The 21,749-nt window shown below is 39.9% G+C and overlaps 1 protein-coding gene across 1 annotated transcript in view; it reads left to right on the forward strand.

Annotated features, from left to right (window-relative positions):
• Nucleotides 1-17,601, forward strand: part of LOC102970433 (phospholipid scramblase 4-like) — a 39,658-nt gene extending 22,057 nt beyond the window's left edge. Inside the window, 6 exon segments of the mRNA XM_042956502.1 lie at nucleotides 526-755; nucleotides 830-836; nucleotides 3,036-3,077; nucleotides 9,206-9,432; nucleotides 11,777-11,937; nucleotides 17,231-17,601. Coding sequence (XP_042812436.1) covers nucleotides 526-755; nucleotides 830-836; nucleotides 3,036-3,077; nucleotides 9,206-9,432; nucleotides 11,777-11,937; nucleotides 17,231-17,312 — 749 coding nt within the window. The 3' untranslated portion in view covers nucleotides 17,313-17,601.
• The last annotated feature ends 4,148 nt before the right edge of the window (nucleotides 17,602-21,749 follow it).

Here is a 21,749-nt window from a genome sequence, read left to right on the forward strand (position 1 = left end):
GAAATCAGTGTGAGAACCAGATGGTGAGGATATAAAGAAGTGACGGGGTCAGCAGCAATGTAGCATAGTCTTCAGATCACCATTTTGAAGTCAAGATGTGCTTTCAAATCTCAGTGTTACCACTTGCTTTATCTATGTAAACTTAACAATAGTATGAAGAGTATAAAAATAGAACTTTGTGCAGAGCTCACTTTAAGCCACGTCCTGTGCTAACCCTGCAGCAGCCTTATGAGATGGGCATAGAGAGGCTATCAAATTACCTCCTCTCTTCAACCTTAGTTTTTGCACTTGTGAAGTGAACATGACTATCTCATAAAGCTTAAGAGGATTCAATGAGTTAGTAATCTGGAAATCCCCCTACTACGTTTTTGGGGTGTGGTATTCCTTTCCCTCAGAAAATAGAAGCTCTGACTCTTTCTAGGAAGCCTCCGTGTGACCCCTGTAACATCTGTGTAAAAATTTATGCTAAGTTCCAATATATTGTAGTTACAGTCATGTAATTTTTTCATTTGTTTTTGAACACAGGGCCCCCAGCACCTACACTCCCTCTTCTCGCATACTACCCAGGAGGCTTGCTAATGGGATACTGCTGTCTGCATCAGCGCAGTGCCTTCCCCTTGTACCAGCCAACTGGTGGCATCCATTCTATACAGCACCAGCCTGGCAGATGTCCAGTGTGAAATGAGTCTGCTCCAACAGCATGGGTGCCAGAGCCAGTTCCTGTGCCAAACTTCCCTCCTGGTCTGGAAGACTTAGTAGCTCAGGTACTCCACACAAATCCAAAATATCTTCCTGTGAAATATGACCTTGAGGATCCAACAGAAAAGAGACACAAGGCCGGATAGAGTGGACAAAGGTGGTGGGTCATTGATGACAGAGGCCCAGTTTGTGAGGCTGTAGGAGCAGTGGTCCTGATTTCAGATTTGTGAAGGGGAAGCGTAAGTATAGGAATATTTTTCGTGGGAAGACTGTGCATGGTTTTCATAAAGGATTAACGTTGAGTGGTAAGATATTTGAGATGTCCTCTTGAAGGAAATTAGAAAAGTAGGAATAGAAAAAGTCGACATACATCCTAACTGGAATGTCATTTAATTGGAAGAGTAAACATCAAGAAAGGCAACATGAAGGAATAGAACATTTAGTGACAAACTCATCAGGTGCCTTGGCCCCTTGCTTTCCCTCACCACCCATAATTTCATCACCTGCTCTAGCCCTCATAAAAATCTATTATTACCAAGTAAACATAAGGTGCCTACCAAACACACATAGCTTCAAGCCAAGTCCATGAGGCCCTCTACCGTAAAGTGGTGATCCCCTAAACTCCTTCTGTTTAAAAATTGTGAACCCACTCTGAAACCCAGGTCCTAACGTCAAGGGATAAGCAGATTTGGTTATAAACTTAAATAGTATAAACTCAAAAAATGTATCTAGTGAAACTGAGATACAGCTACTATTGGAAACTCTTCTGTTATCCTGGCTCTTTTTGTTGTGGAAACAGGAGGTATTGAAGTTCATTATAAGCAAGGAACTCTAATTCAATGCTTGTCTTCCCACATGATCAATAAAATATTCCTTGAGGTTGACAAGTTTCTCTTTGCAGTTCTATATATTTAATCTTGTGCACTGAAAACTATTGATACAGTGCTATGGAGATGATGTGCGAAATGCAGTAAAATTGGATTGAGAAATTGGAATTTGTAGGAGCCAAGAATTTTATTAAACTATCCCTTCATAAAATAGGTATAAAATATACATGAAGTCATTAAAGTGCTAGAGTAAACCCCTTAACTATGTTAGAAGCTTATTGGATGCCTATAGTTAATAAATTTTAGAAAATCTTTTTTATGCTTGTACGATAATATAAGAATTTGACCTTGTAAGTCTGTGGTCTCCTAGACCATTTCCCCTTCTTTTAAAATTGCACAGCGTTGGGGCGCCTGGGTGGCTCAGTCGGTTGGGCGGCCGACTTCAGCTCAGGTCATGATCTCGCAGTCCGTGAGTTCGAGCCCCGCGTCGGGCTCTGTGCTGACAGCTCAGAGCCTGGAGCCTGTTTCAGATTCTGTGTCTCCCTCTCTCTGCCCCTCCCCCGTTCATGCTCTGTCTCTCTCTGTCTCAAAAATAAATAAACGTTAAAAAAATATTAAAAAACCATTCATTAACTTATTCAAAAAATATTTAAGGCAATAGGGCATTCTAGTCCATGTCCTGTGCCCAGAAGTTAGGAATGACAGAAAATTGTGTAAGATAGGATCAGTCTGTCCTCAAGGAGATTTCTTCCGCTAGAAGGATTCAAGAGTCTTGGGAGTAATCCCTAAGTAAGACTAAGGTGAGAAATCTGTCTAATGATAGTATGAATTTCCCTTTTCAGGAGAACACATTCCAGAAAGTTTCTTGTCCTGTCCTCTCATCCTGTTTATAAGCCTCTTGCCCTCCTGGACCCTCCTCTTATTACAAGGGAACACGTAGGGAAGAGCTTGGTGTGTAGTAACTCAAGTGAACAGAAAAATCAGAATGTTAATCTGTCAGAGGCACCTTGAAAATTTGATACTCCTGTGTGAGGTTCACGCTGGCTGATTCCTCTCCCTAAGCCACTGAGAAAATAGCATCGTATGTGGCTGGTCCGTGTTAAACCATCCTGAACTTTCTGAGCAACTCATCCGTAGGTGACATGTTAATGAGACCAGTGAATAGGAACTGAGCTAGATACAATCTGTGTAAACACAGCTTTTTCTAGATGCTGTTAGTGTAGCAGGAAGATGATTTTCTGAAATTTTCTTAGAAACATTAAATATTTTAGTCTTCTAGAGTAGAGCTGGAAGAAAGCGCCTTTCCTATCTAGACAGCTCTCCTCATATGTGGTCAGGTGCAAATAGGCTAATTTCACTTGACAAAATATATTTGTAAGTAATTAACATTGAAGATATGTTAAAAATTGATTGCTACATTGTAATATATCATCAGTTTTTTCTCTAAGCCTAATAGTTTTAATGCTATTGTTTCTAACTTTCCTAATTAACTTTTTTCTATCACATTAGTTGACAACATACCCATTCTTCCGCATTTTGAACACCTGGAAAATATGTATACTTCAGTGGTGATCAGCAATATTTGAATCAGCATTATTGAATACCCAGTTAGTTCTTCATATTGGCCATTTCTTAGTGGTTCAAAGAGAAAAGACTGTCCTAGAAACTAAAAAAGGGAATTTTTGTGTATAATTTTATTTATTTATAAATCATTTATTATTAGATCTAGATTGAAAAAGATCTTACATATTATCTGGTCACCCCACTACACTTGTTCCCTCTTTCTGCCCCCATCATAGATATTATAGACAAGGGGGGAAAAGAATAGAGAAACTAAGGAACTTAGTGAGGGACAAGTGAATCTAGATTCACTGGAAGGGGGAAGAAATGAGCACAATAAACATGAAATCTGTCCTCTATTCATCAGTAAAGTGTTCCTGACCCTTAAAGCAACAACTTTACACGTTCATTTGCCTATGACATAAGGCTTTCTTGGTTCCTTTTTCTATCTGCAGTTTGTGATGACCTTGATCATCTTACCACATTTCATGTGCTGAATGATTTGTGATGCAATGTATAATTTTATTAAAATATTTAAAATTTACTTATTTAAATTCAAGTTAGTTGACATACAGGGTAGTAATAGTGGTTCATCACTTACTATTATAACAACCACTGCTCATCCCAACAAGTGCCTAATACCCATCAACCCATTTAGCCCATCCCTCCCATCTCTCCTCCAGCAAACCCCAGTATGTTCTTTGTATTTAAGAGGCTGTTATGGTCTGCCTCTCACTCTGTTTTGATCTTAGTTTTTCCCTTACCCTATGTTCATCTATTTTGTTTCTTAAATTCCACATATGAGCGAAATCATTTGATATTTGTCTTTCTCTGCCTGACTTCTTTCGCTTAGCATAATATACTCTAGTTCCATCCAGGTGGTTGCAAATGGCAAGATTTCATTCTTTTTGATCACCAAGTAATGTTCCAGTGTGTGTGTGTGTGTGTGTGTGTGTGTGTGTGTGTATGTGTGTGTGTGTGTGTGTGTGTGTGTGTGTAACATATCATCTTTATCCACTCATCAGTTGATAGACACTTGGGCTCTTTCCATACTTTGGCTATCGTTGATAGTGCTGCTATAAAAACATTCAGGTGTATGTGCCCCTTCGAATCAGCACTCCTGTATCCTTTGCATAAATACCTGGCAGTACATTTGCTGGGTCATAGCATAGTTCTATTTTTAACTTTTGAGGAACCTCCATACTGTTTTCCAGAGTTTGCATTGCCACCAACAGTGCAAAAGGGTTCTCCTTTCTCTGCATCTTTGCCAACATCTGTTGTTTCCTGAGGTGCTAATTTTAGCCATTCTGACAGGGGTGAGGTGGTATCTCATTGTAGTTTTGATTTGTATTTCCCTGATGATGAATGATAGGGAGCATCTTTTTGTGTGTCTGTTAGCCATCCAGATGTCTTCTTTGGAAAGTGTCTATCATGTCTTTTGTCTATTTCTTTATTAGGTTATTTATTTTTTGGGTGTTGAGTTTGATAAGTTCCTTATAGATTTTGGATACTAACCCATTATAAGATATGTCATTTGCAAATATCTTTTTCCATTCATTCAGTTGCCTTTTAGTTTTGCTGATTGTTTCCTTTGCTGTGCAGAAGGCGTTTATCTTGAAGAGGTCCTAATAGTTCATTTTTGCTTTTGTTTCCCTTGCCTCCAGAGATGTGTCAAGTAAGAAGTTGCTGTGGCCAAGGTCAAAGAGGTGGTTGTCTGTTTTCTCCTCTAGGATTTTGATGGCTTCCTGACTTACATTTAAGTCTTGTATCCATTTTGAATTTATTTTTGTGAATGGTATGGGAAAGTTTTATTCTCCTGCATGTCTCTGTCCAGTTTTCCCAGCACAATTTACTAAAGAGATTGTCTTCATTCCATTGGATACTCTTTCCTGCTTTGTCGAGGATTAGTTGGCTATACATTTGTGAGTCCATTTCTGGGTTCTCTGTTCTGTTCCATTGATCTGTGTGTCTGTTTTTGTGCCTGTATCATACTCTCTTGATTACAGCTTTGTAATACAGCTTACGGTCCAGATTTATGAAGCCTCTGTCTTTGCCTCTCTTTTTCTCATTACATTGACTATTAGGGGTCTTTTCTTGTTCTATACAAATTTCAGGATTGTTTGTTCTAGCTCTGTGAAGAATGCTGGTGTTATTTTGATAGGGATGGCTTTGAATGTATAGATTGTTTTGGGTAGTATCGACATTTTAACAATATTTTGTTCTTCCAATGTAGGAGCATGAAATGTTTTTCCATTTCTTTGTGTCTTCGTAGTTTTCAGCACACAGATATTTTACCTCTTTGGTTAGGTTTATTCCTGGGTATCTTATGGGTTTTGGTGCAGTTGTAAATGGGATTGATTCCTTGATTTCTCTTTCTGCTGCTTCATTATTGGTGTATAGAAATGCAACTGATATCTGTACATTGATTTTATATTCTATAACTTCGCTGAATTCAGGTATCAGCAATAGCAATTTTTTGGTGGAGTCTCTTGGGTTTTCCATGTAGAGTACCATGTCACCTGCAAAGAGTAAAAGTTTGACTTCTTTGTCAATTTGTATGCCTTTTATTTCTTTTTGCTGTCTGATTGCTGAGGATAGGACTTTTAGTACTATGTTGAACAACAGTGGTGACTGTGGACATCTCTGTCATATTCCTGACCTTACAGAGAAGCTCTCCGTTTTTCCCCATTGAGGATGATATTAGCTGTGGGCCTTTCATTTATGGCTTTTATGATGCTGAGTCATGTTTCTTCTATTCCTACTTTCTTCAGGATTTTTATCAAGGAAGGATGCTCTATTTTGCCAAATGCTTTTTCTGTATCTATTGAGAGGCTCCTATGGTTCTTATCCTTTCTTTTATTAATGTAGTGTATCACATTGATTGATTTGCAAATATTGAACCAGGAATAAATCCCACTTGATCACGGTGAATAATTCTTTTAATGTGCTTTTGTATTAAATTTGCTAGTATCTTGTTGAGAATTTTTGCATCCAGGTTCATCAGGGATATTGACCTGTAATTCTCCTTTTAATGGAGTCTCTGGCTTTGGAATCAAGGTAATGCTGGCTTCATAGAATGAGTTTGGAAACTTTCCTTCCATTTCTATTTTTTTGCAACAGTTTGAGAAGAAGAGGTATTAATTCTTCTTTAAATGTCTGGTAGAATTCCCCTGGGAAGCCGTCTGGCCTAGGACTCTTATTTGTTGGAAGATTTTTGATAACTGATTCAATTTCTTTGCTGGTTATGAGTCTGTTCAATTTTTTCTTTTCTTCCTGGTTCAGTTTTGGTAGTAGATGAGTGTCTAGGAATTTGTCCATTTCTTCCAGATTGCCCAGTTTGTTGGCATATAATTTTTCGTGGTATTATCTTAGAATTGTTTGTATTTCTGTGGTATTGGTTGTGATCTCTTCTCTTTCATTCGTGATTTTATCTATTTGGGTCCTGTCTTCTTGTTGATAAGTCTGGCTAGGGGTTATCAATTTTGTTTATTCCTTCAAAGAACCAGCTTTTAGTTTCATTGATCTGTTCTACTGTGTCTTTGTTTGTTTCTGTATTGTTTATTTCTGCTCTAATCTTTATTATTTCCCTTCTTCTGGCATTGGGCTTTATTTGCTTCTCCTTTTCTAGCTCCTTTAGGTGTAAGGTTAGGTTGAATATTTGGGACCTTTCTTAAAAGCTTCTTGAGATTAGGCCTGAACTGCAGTGTACTTTCCTCTTAGGACTGCCTTTGCTGCATCCCAAAAGGTTTGGACTGTCGTATTTTCATTTTCATTTGTGTCCATGTATTTTTTATTGCTTCTTTAATTTCCTGGTTAACCATTCATTCTTTACTAGGATGTCCAAATATTTTCATGTGGCTGAATTCAAGTTTCATAGCGTTGTGAGCTGAAAATATGCATGGTATGATTTCAGTCATTTTGTACCTATTGAGGGCTGACTTGTGACCCAGTTTGTGATCAATTTTGGAGAATGTTCCATGTGCACTTGAGAAGAATATTATTCTGCTGCTCTAAGGTGAATGTTCTGAATATATCTGTTAAGTCCATCCAGTCCAGTGAGTCATTAAGAGCTGTTGTTTCCTTTTTTTATTTTCTGCTTAGATGATCTGTCCATTGTTGTAAATGGAATATTAAATCTCCTACTATTATGGTATTATTACCACTGAGTCTCTTTATGTTTGTGATTAATTGCTTTATATATTTGGGTGCTTTCAAGTTGGGGGCATAAATATTTACAATTGTTGGATCTTCTTGATGGATAGATCCCTTAATTATGATAATGCCCTTCCTCATCTCTTGGTACAGTCTTTGTTTTAAAATCTAGTTTGTCTGATATAAATATGGCTAGTCTGGCTTTCCTTTGGCTTCCTTTAGCATGATAGATGGTTCTCCATCTAGATAGATAGATAGATAGATAGATAGATAGATAGATAGATAGAGGTTCTCCATCCCCCTACTTTCAATCTGCAGGTGTTCTTAGGTCTAAAATGAGTCTCTTGTATGCGGCATATGGATGGATCTTGTTTTTTTAATCCATTCTGCTACCCTGTGTATTTTGATTGGAGCCTTTTGTCTGTTTGCATTCAGATTGATTATTGAAAGATAGGAATTTAGTGTCATTCTGTTATCTGTAGATCTGATGTTTCTGGTGATGTTCTCTGATCCTTTTTAGTCTTTGCTGCTTTGGTCTTTTTTTTTTTTTTTTTTTCTCCACTCAGAAAGTCCCCCTTAAAATTTCTTGTGGGACTGGTTTAGTGGTCGTGAACTCCTTTAGTTTTTGCTTCTGTGGGAAAGTCTTTAACTCTCCTTCTATTCTGAATGACAGCCTTGCTGGATAAAGGATTCTTGGCTTCATATTTTTCCTATTCAGTACATTGAATATTTCCTGCCATTCCCTTCTGGGCTGCCAAGTTTCAGCGGATAGGTCTGCTACTACCTTTATGTGTCTATCCTTGTTAGTTAAGGATCCTTTGTCCCTAGATACTTTGAGAAATCTCCCTTTTTCCTTGTATTTTGTGAGTTTCATTATGATATGCTATGGTATTGACCTGTTTTTGTTGATTTTAAGGGAGTTTTCTGTGCCTCTTGTACTTGGATGTCTGTTTCCTTCCCCAGATTAGGGATGTTCTCAGCTATAATTTGTTCAAATAAACCTTCTGCTCCTTTCCCCCCTCTTCCTCTTCTAGTACTCCTATGATATGGACATTATTTCATTTCATGCAGTTGCTTAGTTCTCTAAGTCTCCCCTCATGATTTGGTAACTTCCTTTCCCTCTTTTTTTCAGCTTCATTATTTTCCATAATTTTATCTTCTGTTTCACCTATTCCCTCCTCTGCTTCTTCATTTCATGCTGTCACTATATCTAGTTTATTTTGTATCTCAGTTACAACATTTTAAATTCATCCTGACATTAAAATATTTTTAAAACTAAAGTTTTCTGAATGCAAGTATTATAGAAAACATGAATATCTTATAAAAAATGATTTCAGTCTTTCCTGTTATGTGAATAAACATTTTAAAATGATTGTGCTCTGAGCTTAAATATTTTAAATCCCAAAGGAGTTATTTTTTAATTTGTATTTATTTACATAATCCTTTATCCAATGTGGGACTTGAACTCATGACCCTGAGATCAAGAGTCACATGCTCCTCTAACTGAGCCAGCCAGATGCCCCTAAATCCCAAAGGATTTAAATTCTTACAAGGGTTATAAGATATTTTGATGTTCTGATGAATTGCATATGCTTCAATGATATTTTGAAAAAGCTGTTTTTCTTTATACACTAAAAAATGCTAGACAAATACTTGAAGACCGTTTTAACTGCTTCTAAGTTAAAAGTGGCTTTCTTGGGCACCTTGGTGGCTTAGTTGGTTAAGCGTCCGACTTTGGCACAGGTCCTGATCTCGCAGTTTGCAAGTTTGAGTCTCTCTTTGGGTTCTATGCTGACAGCCCAGAGTTTGGAGCCTGCTTCAGATTCTGTGTCTCCCTCTCTATCTGCCCTTCCCCCCCTCCCACTCACACATACATAACATACACACACACTTTCTTTCTCTCAAAAAACGAATAAACATTAAAAAAATTTTTAAAAATAAAGCTGCTTTCTCATTTTATTTTTTAGTGATGACATCTTTTAAAACTAATAATAGATACAATATTAAAAACAATCTGGGCCAGATTATTCACACCATAACTGAAAACACAGAAGACTTTACCAAAACTGTGTATCAGACACTAAGGCCCTTTATCCTGCAGGTCATTGACTATATGGGGCAAGAAATCATGACCATGCAGAGGCCTTTCCGATGTACCTGCTGTTATTTCTGTTGTCCCTTCACTAGGCAAGAGGTCAGAGAACACAAGTCTAATTCCTTGTTTCTTTCTGATCTAACTCTTCACAGCATCGTTTTGCTCCTTCCAGAATGACACACGAGGGTGTTTTCACTGGCTCTGCTGGTCAGAATGAAAGAAGAGAGCAGGAAGGGGTGGGGGGGAGATGCCAAATTGTGTCACCTGAAAAAAATCACAGAGGGTTTTTTCTTGTGGCTTTTGTCTCCTGGTGCTAGTTGGAGGGTCAGACTCAGATAAGGGTTGTTTACTTGGTGACCAATTCTGTTGGTTGTGTCTACTGAATTAGAAATGTGTCTGTTACCCAGAACAGAAGTCACACACATTTGTCTAAATGTACCAGCATAACCCCAGATAAGGTGTCCCTAGACATAATTGTATACTTTCAGAATTGGAAGAGACTTAAAAACTTTTTTTTTTAAGGTTTATTTTTGAGAGAGAGAGAGAGACTGAGTGTGAGCAGGGGTGGGCTGAGAGAAAGGGAGACAAAGAATCCAAAGCAGGCTCCAGGCTCTGAGCTGTCAGCACAGAGCCCGATGAGAGGCTCAAACTCACGAACCACGAGAACATGACCTGAGCTGAAGACTGACGCTTAACCGACTGAACCACCCAGTCGCCCCTAGAATTGGAAGAGACTTTAGATAACTGTACACTGTCCATCCCAATCCACACCTTGCCACAGATAAAGAAAGGGTGGCTCAGAAAGTTAAGCACCTGATGAACGTGTTACACTCCACCAAGTACTGGAACTGGAAAGCAGATGTTCTGAGTTACAGCTGGGTTCCTCTTCTACAACCTGTGAGGCTCTAGGAAGGTTGTTTGCTGCAGGGAAAAGAAGCAGCTTTAGACAGAGGTCAACCAGAATTTTGAATTCTAGATACGCCTTCTATTTATGTTGGTATAATTTATTTAACTTCATTGGGCCTCAGTACTTCCGTACATAACTATGCATAATATCCCATGGGATTACTGGGATATATAAAGACAGATTATGTTCAGTACCAGCACTTCCTGAATGTTAGTTTATTTACAAGCCTTTCTGTGTTTTGATGTCCTATAACATGGAGATAATAATGGTACCATCACGTAGGATTGCTTTGAGGATTAAATAGTAAATGAATGTTAACTGTCGTTACAGTACCTGGCAGGTAGTACAGCGCTCAGAGAATGTTAGTTGTTGTTCCCAGGTATCTTCTCTCTCACTACTGTGTTTGTAATAACAGCCTTAAATTTTTTTTTTAACGTTTATTTATTTTTGAGAGAGAGAGAGACAGAGCATGAACAGGGGAGGGTCAGAGAGTGGGAGACATAGAATCTGAAACAGGCTTCAGGCTCTGAGCTGTCAGCACAGAGCCCGACGCGGGGCTTGAACTCACAGACTGCAAGATCATGACCTGAGCCGAAGTTGGCCGCTTAACCGACTGAGCCACCCAGGCGCCCTGTAATAACAGCCTTAAATTTGAGATGAATCTTCACCTTTAATCCTCAATCCTTTTGAAGATACAAGGAATTCTTGGGGTGCCTGGGTGGCTCAGTCGGTTAAGCGGCCACTTCGGCTCAGGTCATGATCTCACGGTCCGTGAGTTCGAGCCCCGCGTCAGGCTCTGTGCTGACAGCTCAGAGCCTGGAGCCTGTTTCAGATTCTGTGTCTCCCTCTCTCTGACCCTCCCCCGTTCATGGTCTGTCTCTCTCTGTCTCAAAAATAAATAAACGTTAAAAAAAAAAAGATACAAGGAATTCTTCATATTTATGACTTTTTCCCTCAAATCCTATAATGCAGCCTTCCAAGATTTCAGTAAGCCATGATGTGGCAAAGCTCATCAAAATTAGAAAATACTCAATTTATGGAACATTTAACCAATGATAGATTTGTTTTTTCTCATTTCTCCAGTTGTACTTGTATTCGTGTGTGTGTGTGTGTGTGTGTGTGTGTGTGCGCGTTTTTAGTCCTGGGAGGTTTGATCACCTGTGTAGATTCCTTTTTCTACCGCCAAGATACAGATACCTGACAGTTCCTTCACCACAAAAATCCTCTTCATAACCACACCCGCCATAGAATTAGAGAAGGAACTTTAGTCCTCCTCTGTGTCCTGAAGGAAGGTGTGACCTCATCCCTTAAGGTTGCTCCCTGCAAAGTCAACCCTGACAAATGGCCAAGGGAAAGAGTGGTCAAGGCCTTGCGTTGTTGGCACGCACAGTGAGAAGGGGAGGAGTACGAGAGGCCCACGGAGGACTATCTTGCCCAGCAGTAATTTCCCTAGTCCTTGAAGGGCTTAGAGCACATCTGGGTGCTGTGTACATGTGTACATGTCTGTGTCGTTTCCTCCCCTCTGCCCATTTGCAGCTGGAAATGCAGTGGCCTCCTGGTGTCACTGCTGGCTTTGCTCTGGAGCACTGGAACCCGTGCAGGACGCTTTATAGCATCCAAAGCAAGAAGAAAGAAAAAGTGATGGGAGTGCGTGGGCCGCCTTCAACCCATGGCTGGGTTCAGATTCTGCTTTTGAGGTAACCTAATATTAAAATGTTTTCAGAGTGTTTTCTACATGGACTAACCAACCTCAGAATGATTTGTTTCAGTACACTTTTCCATGTAAGTGAAATGAGGTTTACAAAATCACGTAGAAATACAGCAGTATGAAAGATTTAAAATACTATGCTAGGTATTTAAGGAGACTCGAAGGTATACAGCATAGTACTCTGTCCCAAATGTAAAATAAGCAAATACAGATTAGAGTGTGAAACTCAAAAACCATTGATACAAAATAATTGCAAATTCATCATGTTGCACATATGTACCACATCATGAGACAGGTATCTACTAATCTCATTTTTCAGAGACAAAGCTGAAATTTATTAAGAGTTAATAGGAAGGGGATTGGGTGCTGAGGAATTTCTTCCCTCTGATGTAATTGCAATGCAGGGAGTCAGAAAGAAAGAGACATGAGAGCTCCTGGAAGAGGGAAGCAGAGCAGGTGGAATTAGCTGACACAAGAGCTGTCGAGCTAATGAGTCTCAAAGTCCCCAACAGAAGCCTGGTGAGGCAGCCTGCTGTCCTATCCATGTTCTCCCAGTTTCCCGAGTAGTCTGGTGGTCAGTGGCCACTGGTGTGTGTGGTGGGGGCAGGAGACGGTGCTGGGTCTGGGATGACCTCGATGCATCCACTCTTGAGGTAAACACTACCTCCAATGTACTCAACCGTGCGTATATCTTAGGGGATTTTTCTGTGTAACGTTTTCTGGATTCTAAGGAACCAAGATGCGTGTACGTTAATAGAATACACTTACAACGCAAATGATTTGCACTGGAAGTCTATAAAAAAGAAACAACAGATAAATAGCAAGTTCTAAACACATGTTCTGTAATTAGCTAGCTTCATGGTAGTCCCTTACATTTTCTTGCAGTTCTTAGTTCTGTTGCTTCTCAACAAAGGAGCCAGTCGCGCAAAGGCATATAATTTTGATATGTATAGTTGCTAGGTTTACCTCAAGATTTAATTCCAGGCCAGAAGGATATGCATCTGGGCAAATTTAGAGAAGAAACATCCTAATCATGGAATAGTTGGAATAATGTAACCAGTGACCTATATAGCAGCAGTGATGACTGAGGTGATGCTGATGATGATAAGAGCAGCTGTCCTTTCCAGTGATCCCTACCTTCTAGGCACGGTTCTGGTCCTAACTACTTTCCACATGTTAACTCATTTAATTTGTATAACAAACCCATTAGATAGATACTATGATAATACCCCTTTTAGGGGTGGCTGGGTGGCTCATTTGGTTAAGCGTCCGACTCTTAATTTTGGCTCTGTGCTCACAGTGCTTGGTGTATTCTCTCTCTCTCTCTCTCTCTCTCTTTCTCTTTCTCTCAAAATAAATAAATGAATATTTAAAAAATATAATTCCCCTTTTAGAGATGAGAAAACTGAGGTTAGATATCTCGTGCAAAGTCACTCACAAAACCATTATGTGAAAGTGTCTCCAGAAGCTACACCTTAAACCACTATGCCTTGTGTCATCTTTCATCTGTGGGATATTTAGTTTCTTTCTGTGTAAACACAGGAGATCAGAAATGGAGTAAAATGGTGGCAGGTTACTTCACGCACTCTCAAGTTTAGAACCCTGAGGCTGAGCCCATGAGGGTCCGAGGACAGCTCTCTCTGACAGGCTTGCTCTTGCTTCTGCTGGTGTCCCATGATGTAACCAATGGAAGACCATGTGTTATATTATTCTTCCAATTTGGAGATTCCCAAGTCATGTGTGTGTTTTGAATATAAACCCCTAAATGATGAGTGCACATCTTGATGTATGAGTTCTCAGTGATCAAATTTTCCCTGCCAAAATCTCTTACGTATTGAAATCTCTATGTAAGCTTGAAAAAGAAATAAAAAATAAATAGCAAGTTCTAAACACGTGTTCTGTATTTAGACAGGGTAATGGTTGACCATTAAATTTCCTGCGGTTCTTAGATTTGGCCCTGCAGGCCAAAACAGTCGAGCTTTCTTTTAATCCTTATTGTCTAGTCTACCCTTTATACCGGGTTGTCTCCCTTTGAGGGTTCCCACCTTATTGGAGATCAATGATAGAGTACACAACACCCACTGCTCAGGCCCAAGGCCCCACCACTGCCCTGCCATGATTGGAGAAATCAAATCCCCTGGCTAAAGGAGGATTGGCACCTCTCAGAAGCCAAAGACGTGTCAGCCTGTGTGTAATACGCAGGATTTTCAGATTTTTCCCTTTAGCTCCACAGATTACTAGAACTTTTCTAGGAGCTTGACTTTGCATGTCAGTAGGTTTTAATTATATTTTCATTAGCACTTTTAGGTTTGCACATTATCTACTTTGCAACCTTGCCAGAACTGGAAGTGATAAAATTGTTAAAAAGGTGCACAGATTTTAGTGTCAAGAACATAAGACAGAATGTTCAAACACCAGTGTAACAGTTAAAATAATTTTCTTCATGTGAATTATTAATGGCTGGCAATAGCTAAAAAGACACTTCCTCGTTTTCTATTTGAGATGACATATGTGATGTTTCTGCCCTGTGGAATTCGTATGGAATTCCGATCCTCTGGAGATGTTTGTTTCTGTTAATGTTTGATTAGGTAAAACCTCATTCAATTAATGTTATGGTAACTGTTTTACAATCCGAGGCACAGAAAAATTTATCTTGGAAAAAATGCTGAAACCATGTTTTTCCTCAAAGTTTCAAGAGTGTGTTTGCTAGGTTGTCGTAGCTAACACTCATTGAATGCTGTTTCTGTTTTGTTAAAAATAAAACAGATTTAGAAAATAAACAATGTTAGAGACTCTTATTTGTGCAAGGATAGGGAGATGAGGGATGTCATAGAGAATAATTAAAACGACAAAATACTTACATAGTTTTATAAATTTATTGCTGCTAGCTGCCTTTTGCCCTCCTCACCATAAAACTAAAACAAGCCTTAAAAGGGACAGAACTAGCTTATAGCTTCTTTATTAAAAAATACTTTTATTAAAATATACTCATTTTGATATATATCTATTCTCATGAATGTTACTGTGACCCTAAACTGCTCTGAAAAATAGTCTACTAAAAACAAAATTCCTAGAGGCCTCATAAGGGATATAAATGAGCGAGGAAGAATTATCAGGAACTGCTGCAAACTGGAGACTACAGATGGTATTTAAAGAGGGACCCAGATATTTAGCATAAGCAAATTGACTCATCCAGAGTGAGGTTTACATGGACAGACTGCCTTTCTGGGGAGGCTAGGTTATGCTGTGATGACAAACAACACCGAAGTCTTAGTGACTTATAAGAAAAAAAAAGTTCCTTTCTTTTTTTAAACTTTTTGTTTCAATATTTACTTTAGAGAGAGAGAGAGAGAAAGAGAGAGAACGCATGTGCGCGTGAGTGGGGGAGGGGCAGAGAGAGAGGGAGACACAGAATCCAAAACAGGCTCCGGGCTCTGAGCTGTCAGCACAGAGCCCGACGTGGGGCTTGAACTCACGGACCGGGAGATCATGACCTGAGCCAAAGTCAGCACTTAACTGACTGAGCCACCCAGGCGTCCCTATTTGTTCCTTTCTTACCCTGTATGTCCAGGTGCAAGTTATCAGAACACCTCTGCTCATCACAGTCTCTCAAGGACTCGTGCTAGTACAGACTCTATCTTGACCTAATCTTATGGAAGTGCTAAGAAGACATGGGGGAGTGCACATGGCAACTTGCACACTGGTTCTTAAGTTTTCTGCCCGAAAGTGGAACATCTCACTTGGAGTCACAGTTCATTGGTCAGTGCAAGCCATGTAGAAACAACCAACTTCAAATGAGCAGAAAGGTGCGATCTTAGAATATTTTTGGAAGGAAAAAAAAGTTTGTAAATAGCACTAATGACGACTTGGCAAATGTCCTGGTTTTTAATTTTTGTTTTATTTTTCTTCAAAACAACCTGCAATACAGAATGTTATGTGAAATTGATATATTAATGTGGGCAACTTGTTACATTTTTAAGACAGCATCTTCAGGGGCGCCTGGGTGGCTTGGTCAATTGAGAGACTGACCTCAGCTCAGGTCATGATCTCACAGTTGGTGAGTTCGAGCTCCATGTCAGGCTCTGTGTTTACAGCTCGGAGCCTGGAGCCTGCTTCAGATTCTGTGTCTCCCTCTCTCTCTGCCTTTCCGTGCTCACACTCTGTCTCTCTCTCTCAAAAATAAATAAACATTAAAAAAATTAAAAAAAGAAACAGCATCTTTACACTAATGATGCTTGCTGGCTTCTAATTTGTCATTTTTATCAACTAACATCTTAAGTAGAAATTAGGGTAAATCTACCAGCTTCATAAAGGCAGTGGAAGGCCCTAGGCATAAGGGAAATGGAAGACATACAGTGGAGTTGCTTAGTTGAACATAGGCAGGGGTATCAAAAATATCTTTTTACTTACTTCACAATTTGCCTGCCCTGAATGGTTAAAATTAAAAAGACTGAAAAAACCAAGTGTTAGTGAAAGTGTGGAGCAACTGGAACTCTCACAAATTGTTTCAACCACTTTGGAAAGTCATTTGTAAGTATCTAATAAAACCAGACATATAAGTTCTCTGTGATTCAGCTACTTAACTTTTAGATAGATGCTTAAGAAAAATAAGTACAAATGTTTACCAAAGGTTATATTCAGTGTTTCTAGCAACTGTATTCATAGCCCCAAATGCAGAGATCCCAAAATGTGCATCAATAGGAGAATAGATTTAAAAAAACATTTTTTTTTTAATGTTTATTCAGTTTTGAGAGACAGAGAGCAAGCAGGGGTGGGGCAGAGAGAGAGGGAGACACAGAATCCGAAGCAGGCTCCAGGCTCCGAGCTGTCAGCACAGAGCCCGACTTGGAGCTCGAACTCACAAGCTATGAGATCATGACCTGAGCCGAAGTCAGACGCCTAACTGACTGAGCCACCCAGGCGCCCCTAGGAGAATAGATTTTTTAAAAAAGTGTATTCCCAGAATGAAATGCCATGCAGTGACAAAAAGGAGAAAGTACTGATGTACAGTACAACCTGGATGATGGATAAATCTCAGAAATTATCTTTATTAGGGTTCTCCAGAGAGACAAAATAAATACATGGAATTGGCTCACATGCTTATGAAGACAGAGAAGTCCCACAATCTGCAGTTGGCAAACTAGAGACCCAGAGGAGCTGATGGTACAGTCCAGTTCAGGTCCAAGTCTGACTGCAGCAGAGGACTGGTGTCCCAGCTCAGAGAAGCGGACAGAGAAAATTTCCCCCTAACCTCCCTTTTTTTTTTTTTTTTTTCTATTCAGACATCCCGCAGATTGGATGAAGACCAACCACATTGAGAAGGGCAATACTCTGCTTTACTCAGTCTATCAATTCGAATATTAATCTCATCCAGAAACACCCTCACAGACACACCCAGAATGTGTATCCAAATATCTGGGCATCCCGTGGCCCTGTCAAGTTGACACATAAAATTAGCCATCACAAGTCCACTCCTTGTCAACTTAACACCCATACACATCTCCTTAAACCATACTTAATTTCCAAATATAGACAATAACAAGGTCATGTCACCTAACATGATACAACTATACTACCTACCATTGAAAATGCACTAACCCGGGGCGCCTGGGTGGCTTAGTCAGTTAAGCGTCTGACTTCGGCTCAGGTCACGATCTCGCGCTCTGTGAGTTCGAGCCCCGCGTCGGGCTCTGGGCTGATGGCTCAGAGCCTGGAGCCTGCTTCCGATTCTGTGTCTCCCTCTCTCTCTGACCCTCCCCCGTTCATGCTCTCTCTCTGTCTCAAAAATAAATAAACTTAAAAAAAAAAATTAAAAAAAAAGAAAATGCACTAACCCATTCCAAAAGAAAAGGTAAAGTCCTTAAGTGATGTTTACTTTTGCCCTGATATCCTGTAACTTAAATACCATGATATAAAATTAATAATATTTAAATATCATGGTAATAAGTCAATGCCTGTTACGGTATAAGGGAACAAATATATTTCCTATTCACATACACATAACATATAACAAAGTAAGAGGGAACTCTCATAATAATTACAGTTCTTGTCTCTTCTGTGGTCATAGCTGACATCTGTAATTACCTTCTTCTACTACCTATTCTGTATTACTTTTGCCTTCGGCAAGCACCTCAGTTGGTCGTGGTTCTTTACCTAGTGGAATTACACAAACATTCATTCCTAAAAGATGTGGGACGTTAGTAGTCATGTCTGGATTGGGTCATTTTAGTTTTCCATTGACTTTAATATACAGCCACAGTAATACGAAGAGATGCCCTAATGTATCTTCTGTATTACAGAGATACTCTTCCTTCCCTCCATTGTTGAATATCAGTCCAATTTCCCCTAGGTAGCCAGGATTATTCACTTCAACTGACACACTAATTCCTTTCTTTGTCTTGATTTAAAGGCATAAAGAGTCCAAATGCCAGAGTGGCAGTCTTAACTTTTAGTTCAATTGAATCATTACTTTGTTTCCTGGTATAACCATTCCTCATTCTGGTACTAAGGCTTCTAGGCCAGCAGAGCATAAGGTTGCAAAACCAAAGTAGAAATTTTGCTAATGGGTCACTGCGGGTAATAGTGAGTGGTGCCATTCCCATTTCCACCCCTTGATTGCTGGACTCAAGAATCCTGATGATAGGGAAAACAGAACCATATATTAGATGCTGATTCTAAGTATATACAGCCTCCTGGAGAAGCTTACCCTAGAGTTGCAGGGCATTGCCACTTAGTTAGTGCTATAACCAAGTATTCAAAAGGCCACTCCATCATTTTGATCAAGCCAGCTGCTTCAGGATGGTGAGGAACATGGCAATGGTGGTGAATTCCATGAGCATGGGCCCACTGCATGTACTACTTCCATTTGATGATAGTGTGCTGCAGGGCACATCCAACTTTATGGCTTGGTAAGTCAGGTGACGTCCAATTCATGATGGGTAGTTTATGTCTCATGGTGACTGGGTGCCTCTAATAAATCTCATAGCAAGCCAAGAGCTATTTTTCAAAAGGAGAGTATTTCTCTGCAAGGGATGGCAGGATTCTAAGGGCCTGCAGAGAAATTCACTTATAGGTGAATTCTGCCAGCGATTCCAAACAGCATTCCTATCTACCACTGACAGTTCAAGTTCCATTGGATGTGCTGGATCATATGACCCAAGTGGCAGAGTAACTTTTATAGCAGCCTGGACCTGTTGCAGAGCCTTCTCTTGTTCCGGGTCCTCCTCAAAACTAGCAGCCTTTCAGGTCACTCAGTAAATGGACTGGAGTAACACTTCCAAATAAGGAATATGTTGCCTCTAAAATCCCGAGTCCCATTAGGCATTGTGCACGTATTTTGTTGTTGTAGGAGGGGCCAGAGGCGACAGGTTATCCTTCACCTTTGAAAGGATATCTCAATATGCCCTATAGCACTGACCCACTAGAAATTTCACTGAGGTAAAAGACCCAATTTTTGTTGGATTTATTTCCTATCCTCTGATAGCAAATGTCTTACTAGTAAGTCTAGAATAGTTGCTACTTCTTGCTTACTAGGTCCAGTCAGCATGATGTCCTCAATGTAATGGACTGGTGTGATGTCTTATGGAAGGAAAGAGTGACAAAGATCCCTATAAATTCAATTATGACACAGGGCTAGAAAGTTGATATACCCCTGAGGTAGTACAGTGAAGGTGTATTGCTGGCCTTGCCAACTGAAAGCAAACTGCTTTTCTGGTGGACCTTATGGACAGGGATAGAGAAAAAGACATTTGCCATATCAGTAGCTGCATCCCAGGTACCCAAAGATGGGTTGATTTGCTCAAGCAATGAAACCATATCTGGTACAGCAGCTGCAATTGGAGTCAGCATCTGGCTAAAGTTATGATAATCCACTGACCTTCTCCAAGATCCATCTGTCTTCTACACAGGCCACATAGGTGAGTCGAATGGAGATGTGGTGGGAATCACCACTCTTACTCTTTTTCAAGTCTTTGATGGTGGCACTAATCTCTGTGATACCTCCAGGAATGGAATAATGCTTTTGGCTTAACTGTGTTGCTGAGTAGAGGAGGCCATAGTAGCTTCAACTTGGCTTTTTCCACCATAGTAGCCTTCGTTCCACATGTCAAGGAACCAATTTGGAAATTGTGCCAGCTGCTGAATATATCTTCCAACTGTGCGTTCTGGAGCTGGGGAATAACCACAGGATGGGCTCCCATTGAGAGACAGAGTTAAAAACTCCATCAGCCACCTGACCTTTTAAGCCTCTGCTCTGACTGATGGCCACAGTGACGTTTTGGGTCTTGTGGAATTAGTTCAGAGGCAGTGACAAGTAGTCCCCAAATGGTCAGATTATTTCCTTTTCCTCAATGCACACAGTTAGTTATGCTGGTAAAAGGCCATAGGTCCCTTTGGGGAAGTCTGAAAGAAATATTAACAGTAAGACAAAAAAAACCTCTTTCTTTTTTTGAGAGAGAGAGAGAGAGAGTGTGCACATATGAGCAGGAGAGGGGCAGAGAGAGAGGGAGAGAGAGAATCTGAGGCAGGCTCCAAGCTCAGTGTGGAGCCCAGTGCAGAGGCCTGATCTTATGACCTTGACATCATGACCTGAGCTGATACCAAGAGTCAGCCGCTTAACGAACCGAGGCACCCAGCACCCCTAATAGTAAATATTTTTAGTAATATCTCAGGGTCCTTCCTCAACAGGACCTGGTCCCCCCTTCACTCATGGGGTTTTGGGTATATAAACTGGCTTAAGTCTGGCAGTTGATTGAGGGGCTGTGACCATCCTTATGATTCAGATTTGGCTTTTGTTTACTTGAACCAGAATTTTTTGTGCTGCAAATATAGGACATCAGAGACGGAGGGAGGGAGTGCAGCCCAATCTAATGCCTCAAATACAAATAAATAAGCAAACTACTTTGCTGGCCAAATCCTAACAGTTGGATTGTTCTGATTAGACCCAAAGTTCTCCATTTTCACTCATCTACAAATAGTATTTTTATACCTATGCACTACTCTTCAGAAACAAACAAATGGTCTATTAATAAAAATTAAGTACTTAAAATAATTTTTTATAAGCTTATAATAAATTTCCTCATAATTAAGATTAGGGACTACGGAAATATCCAATTAGAATTAGCATCCCAGAGGTGCCTGGGTGGTCCAGTCGGTTAAGGGTCCGCCTTCGACTCAGGTCGTGATCTCACGGTTCGTGAGTTTGAGCCCCATATTGGACTGTCTCCTGTCAGCACAGAGCCTGCTTCAGATCCTCTGTCCCCTTCTCTCTCTGCCCCTTCCCTGTGCCTGCACTCTCTCTCTCTCAAAAATAAATAAACATTAAAAAAATAGAATTAGCATCCCAGCTCTGCCACTTGTTACTCTGTGCCTCACTTTTCCTCTTACCAAGTGCATGCTTTGGACAGTCACAGCGAACCTCTCCATGCCTTAGTTTCCCCATCTGTAAAATGAGCAGGATAACAGTACGAAGCTATATGAGTTGTTTTGAGGATTAAATATCTTATAAATAAAGTGCTTAGGACCATGTCTGGCACCCAGACAGCAAACAATGCGAAGGCATTAGCTCTTATTATGTTTCTTTTACTTTTGAAAGGATACTCTATATTATTAGCCTGATATCTGAGATTTCTATCACACCTGCATAGTTCAGTTTTTTAGCTTATTTAATTGCTATCCCATTCTAAAAAATACTTAAAAATTTTTTTTCTATTCAATTTTGGATCAACAGAAGAAATACTTTCATTACAACTAACCCTTAAGCCAAAGATCTCTTAGAGCAGTGGTTCTCCACCTCAACAGCAC

Source organism: Panthera tigris, chromosome C2 (genome assembly GCF_018350195.1).
Source record: "Panthera tigris isolate Pti1 chromosome C2, P.tigris_Pti1_mat1.1, whole genome shotgun sequence".
NCBI lineage: Eukaryota > Metazoa > Chordata > Mammalia > Carnivora > Felidae > Panthera > Panthera tigris.